This window comes from Staurois parvus, unplaced genomic scaffold (assembly GCF_062004578.1).
Source record: "Staurois parvus isolate SC_StPar_1 unplaced genomic scaffold, SC_StPar_1.0 ptg001697l, whole genome shotgun sequence".
Lineage (NCBI taxonomy): Eukaryota > Metazoa > Chordata > Amphibia > Anura > Ranidae > Staurois > Staurois parvus.
This window is the reverse complement of record NW_028319493.1, coordinates 194,199-199,366: the sequence shown is the minus strand read 5'-3', so window position 1 is coordinate 199,366 and position 5,168 is coordinate 194,199. Positions and strand designations below refer to the sequence as shown.

General features: G+C 50.9%; 1 protein-coding gene across 1 annotated transcript; it reads right to left on the bottom strand.

Moving 5' to 3' along the window:
* Window positions 1-248: 248 nt before the first annotated feature.
* LOC149434717 (E3 ubiquitin/ISG15 ligase TRIM25-like) lies at window positions 249-3,684 on the bottom strand. Its single transcript, XM_089663472.1, has one exon. The coding sequence runs from the start codon at window positions 3,647-3,649 to the stop codon at window positions 1,910-1,912; it is 1,740 nt and encodes a 579-aa protein (XP_089519598.1). The 5' UTR covers window positions 3,650-3,684; the 3' UTR covers window positions 249-1,909.
* Window positions 3,685-5,168: the final 1,484 nt, after the last annotated feature.

Genomic DNA, 5,168 nt, shown 5'->3' with positions numbered 1-5,168 from the left:
TTCAGTCTCCTCCACACCTCACCCCTTCAGTCTCCTCCACACCTCACCCCTTCAGTCTCCTCCTCACCTCGCCCCTTCAGTCTCCTCCTCACCTCGCCCCTTCAGTCTCCTCCTCACCTCGCCCCTTCAGTCTCCTCCTCACCTCACCCCTTCAGTCTCCTCCACACCTCACCCCTTCAGTCTCCTCCACACCTCACCCCTTCAGTCTCCTCCTCACCTCACCCCTTCAGTCTCCTCCACACCTCACCCCTTCAGTCTCCTCCACACCTCACCCCTTCAGTCTCCTCCACACCTCACCCCTTCAGTCTCCTCTCGCATTACTAACCTGCTAAGTGACATACCGGCATGGATGTCACTCCACTTCCTCAAACTCAACCTTTCCAAAACTGAGCTCTTAGTATTCCCCCCAGCCCGTGCCCCCTCCCCCGACTTCTCCATCAAGACCAATAACACAATCATCAGTCCCTCCCCTCATGCCAGGGTACTCGGTGTAATCCTAGACTCCAATCTGTCCTTTCACCCCCAAATCCAATCACTGTGCAAATCTTGTAGACTTTACCTCCGCAACACCTCCAACCTCCGCAACACCTCCAACCTCCGCAACACCTCCGACCTCCGCAACATCTCCAACCTCCGCAACATCTCCAACCTCTAACATCTCCAAGATACGGCCGTTCCTAACCTCGGAAACCACTAAGCAACTTATTCACTCCCTTGTTATCTCTCGCCTTGACTATTGTAACTCCCTCCTCATTGGCCGACCTCATCGCAGGCTATCCCCCCTCCAGTCTATCACGAATGCTGATGCCAGACTCATCCACCTTACTAACAGTTCTGTATCTGCCACCCCTCTCTACCACTGGCCTCCACTAAGTGTCCTCCACCTCTCTGACAATCCCTCCACTGGCTTCCCATTGCCCAATGGATAAAATTCAAAACATTAACAATAACATATAAAGCCATTTATAACTCCGCCCCAAATTACATCACCAATCTTGTCTCCAAATATCACCCAAACCGCTCCTCCCATGACCTCCTGCTCTCTAGCTCCCTTGTCTCCTCCTCCCATGCTTGTCTCCAGGACTTCTCCAGAGCTTCCCCCATCCTCTGGAACTCTCTACCCCAATTTATCAGAATATCACCTACTCTGCTCACTTTTAGGCGATCTCTGAAAACCGATCTCTTCAGGGAAGCCTATCCTGCCCTCAGCTAATACTGGAATCTTCTATTCCTCCTACCAGTCCATCCCCCACAGTTATTACCTTTTGTACCACTAGCCCCTCCCTCTTAGATTGTAAGCTCCCAGGATCAGGGCCCTCCTATCCCTCTTGTATTGATCTGTATTGTTGCTGTATTGTCTCCCGTTATATTGTAAAGCGCTGAGCAAACTGTTGGAGCCATAAATCCTGTATAATAATAATTTACACATTTAATATTGAAAGATTTCAATCTCCGCCCCCTGTGCATTATAACCAATAGGAACAAAACTAGCACTGGATGTATCAATAGTGACAATTATTACAGCCAGTCACAGCGAGGGGGAGGAGCAATCACAGATACATGAATTTTCAATGTACAGGAGCCTGTGAGGACGTAGGACAGCATTAGGACCGCTGTCAGTGTTTTCTCCTCACTTCCTGCCCTGGTGACAACATTTCATCTAACAAAATGAAGTCAAATCAACAACCGAGACACAGAAATAAAACCTGGCAGTTGTTCCAGACTTACCCTACTCTACTAAAGTACTGTAAAGCATTTTTATTATTCCTGCCTGTGTTTGTTGTTGGAGAGTTCCCCTCATGTCCTGTCAGGTAAAACGTTGTCACCAGGACAGGAAGTGAGGGGAAATACCTATCATGGTGCCTCAGATTCTCCACCCTGTGATGTCACCAGTCTCTGGGCAGATTTCTCACATCTGCCTCCCCCCAGATATCTTCATACGACCATACCCTACCCACAACCCAGCATGGAGGGGCTCGGTGAAGGTGGTGGTGAAGGTGTGGAGGTGTCGGATCGGGTAACACAGATTATAGAAGGAGATCCGCCCGGCCTCATAATCCAGATCTATCCCAACTCTCTTAATGGAGACATAGTAGGGTAATCGAATGTTTCTACTGTCATGTATCACCGAGTACTGATTATCCCACTCCCACTCTCTCTCCAACCCCCAGGACTTCTTATTATCTCCAATCCATGACTGACCTCCTCTCCGGTCTATACTGGGGTAACACACCCCGACTCTCCAGTACCCTGACCCCCCGACATCCACTTCCCAGTGATGTCTCCTGGAGGAGAAACTCCGACTGCTCATCACCTGACGACATTGAAATCTCTCTGGGGTTTCTGGGTAATTCTGGCCTTTATATACCCAGGAGGCAGTTTTCCTGTCATCTGATATATGTAGATCATTACCAGCTGTCCTCACATCCAGTAATATGTCTGTAACCCCCGATGTTTGCTCTACAGCCTCAATATTTGGTCCCCCAGCCTGGCGGTGTGAGTGTTGTATGGTGGGGGAGGGTTGGGGGTCTGGCCTGGATGGTGGACCATTGATGAGACCTTTGCCCTTTGTAGTAGAATGTGGAGAGACATGTGTGCCTGTACATTTCTGTACATTGACCCCAGACATGATATCAGATAGACCCGTGTGTAATATGTGTGAGATCCCCCCCAAATCCCCATCCCCTCCATCATGGAGGAGGTTCTCATGTCTCTCTCTGTCCTCATCATCTCCATCCTCAGTATCACACAAGTCACCTGTGTCTGATTCCTGTAGGACAGTCAGTGGATCCGTCATGTTACACAGCTCCTCAATGTCCCTCATCTTCCTGGACAGCTCCTCCTTCTTTATTTCCAGATCCCGAATATAATCCAACATGGGACAGGAGACCCGCTCTGCCCACCCGGAGATGTCCCTCAGGACTCTTTTCTCCAGGTCTTCCAGACATCTCCTGAGGTCTCTGAACAGGGCAGTGATTCTCTCAGTTTCAGCATCTGCTTTTCCTTGTACTTTCCTCCTGCGTTCCTGCAGACTCTTGACTCTTTTCTCCGTCTCCTCTCTCTCTGTCATCAGTTTCTGCAGAACATTCCTCAGTTTCTTCTTTTTCATCTTGGAGGCCTCCTCCAGAGTCTCCACCTGGTGTCCCCGATGTTCTCCAACCAGACTGCAGGACATACAGATACAGGAGGAGTCCTCGGTGCAGTAATACTCCAGGATCTTCTTATGGACGGAGCATTTCCTGTCCTTCAGGGAAGTGGTGGGGTCACATAGGACGTGTTCTGGTGACTTGCTGTGGACTCTCAGGTGGTTGTCACACAGAGAAGCTTCACACAGCAGACAGGATTTCACAGCCGGTACAGGAGTGTGAATACAGTAAGTACAGAAGACCCCGGACTCCTCCTGATCTGGATGGGTAGACTGGAAGTTCTCCACTATGTTACGTAGCTTCAGATTCCTCTGAAGGACGGGACGTCTCTTGGACCATTGCTTACATTCAGGACAGGAATATCCTTCAGACCCCTCCTGTGTATCCAACACACGGCCAATACAGATCCGGCAGAAGTTGTGTCCACATCTCAGGGTTACAGGATCCATATAAAAGTCCAGACAGACGGAACATTCCAGCTCCTTCCTCAGATCAGACGCCATCGCTGAGAGCAGAAGAGAGAAATGAGAGTAAAGCCTCTGACACTCCGTAACCAGTGTGACCTGTTCTGTACGCTCCTACATGGGGCGAGGTGACGATTCTGTACATTCCTACATGGGGCGGGTTGACAGTTCTGTACACTCCTACACGGGGCGAGGCTGAGACTCATAGTCAGAGGGATGGTATAAAGACAGATAATACATGGGAAGAAATCCTAACAATTATGTCCCTATTTGAGGAAAATATCTTTTAATAATCTGTGTGAACATAGTGTCAGAACCTACCTTCATATCATTAGTACATTTCATAGACATTAAGACAGGAGGTAGGCGTGGCCTCAGTCAGGGGACCCAATCTGGGAGAAGCCATACACAGTCTTATTGTGGTGGAACCGTTCCGCCTGGGCTTCCTCGTGCGGAGAGATGCGTCTCAGCCAATGGTTCCCTTTTCTGGCAAGTCTTCCAGGGCTCTGCCAAGGCGGGTATTAGAGCTCAAAGACAATCCTTCCCCGATATCCAAAACCACGAGTCGGAACTTCGTGTAGGGTGAATGAATGCATCTTTATTGAACACAGCTCAGTATATACAGCCCCACCCCCACCAGACAGTCTGGCACCTGGTTTTCCCCACCCACAATTAAACTCTACAGCAATCAGCACAGTATGAATTCTAGAGAAGTGAAAGACTACAAGTCCCCATTACCCTAAAAAGTGTAGAATGTCTGTCTACATAACAGCTGCTAACATATACAGAACGGGGAGACCGCTTACCGAGGGGAGAACGGGAAGACCGCTTACCGAGGGGAGAACGGGAAGACCGCTTACCGAGGGGAGAATGGGAAGACCGCTTACCAAGGGGAGAACGGGGAGACCGCTTACCGAGGGGAGAACGGGAGGACCGCTTACCGAGGGGAGAACGGGAAGACCGCTTACCGAGGGGAGAACGGGAAGACCGCTTACCGAGGGGAGAACGGGAAGACCGCTTACCGAGGGGAGAACGGGAAGACCACTTACCAAGAAGAGAATGGGAAGACCGCTTACCGAGGGGAGAACAGGGAGACCGCTTACCGAGGGGAGAACGAGGAGACCGCTTACCGAGGGGAGAACGAGGAGACCGCTTACCGAGGGGAGAACGGGAAGACCGCTTACCGAGGGGAGAACGGGAAGACCGCTTACCGAGGGGAGAACGAGGAGACCGCTTACCGAGGGGAGAACGAGAAGACCGCTTACCGAGGGGAGAACGGGAAGACCGCTTACCGAGGGGAGAACGGGGAGACCGCTTACCGAGGGGAGAACGGGGAGACCGCTTACCAAGAGGAGAACGGGAAGACCACTTACCAAGAGGAGAACGGGAAGACCACTTACCAAGAAGAGAACGGGAAGACCACTTACCAAGAAGAGAACGGGAAGACCGCATACCGAGGGGAGAACGGGGAGACCGCTTACCAAGGGGAGAACGGAAAGACCGCTTACCAAAGGGAGAACAGGAAGACCTCTTAACAAGAGGAGAACGGGAAGACCGC

Excerpts from the sequence above, each read along its gene's own strand:
- LOC149434717 (XM_089663472.1), bottom strand. The coding sequence starts at position 3,649 with ATGGCGTCTGATCTGAGGAAGGAGCTGGAATGTTCCGTCTGTCTGGAC.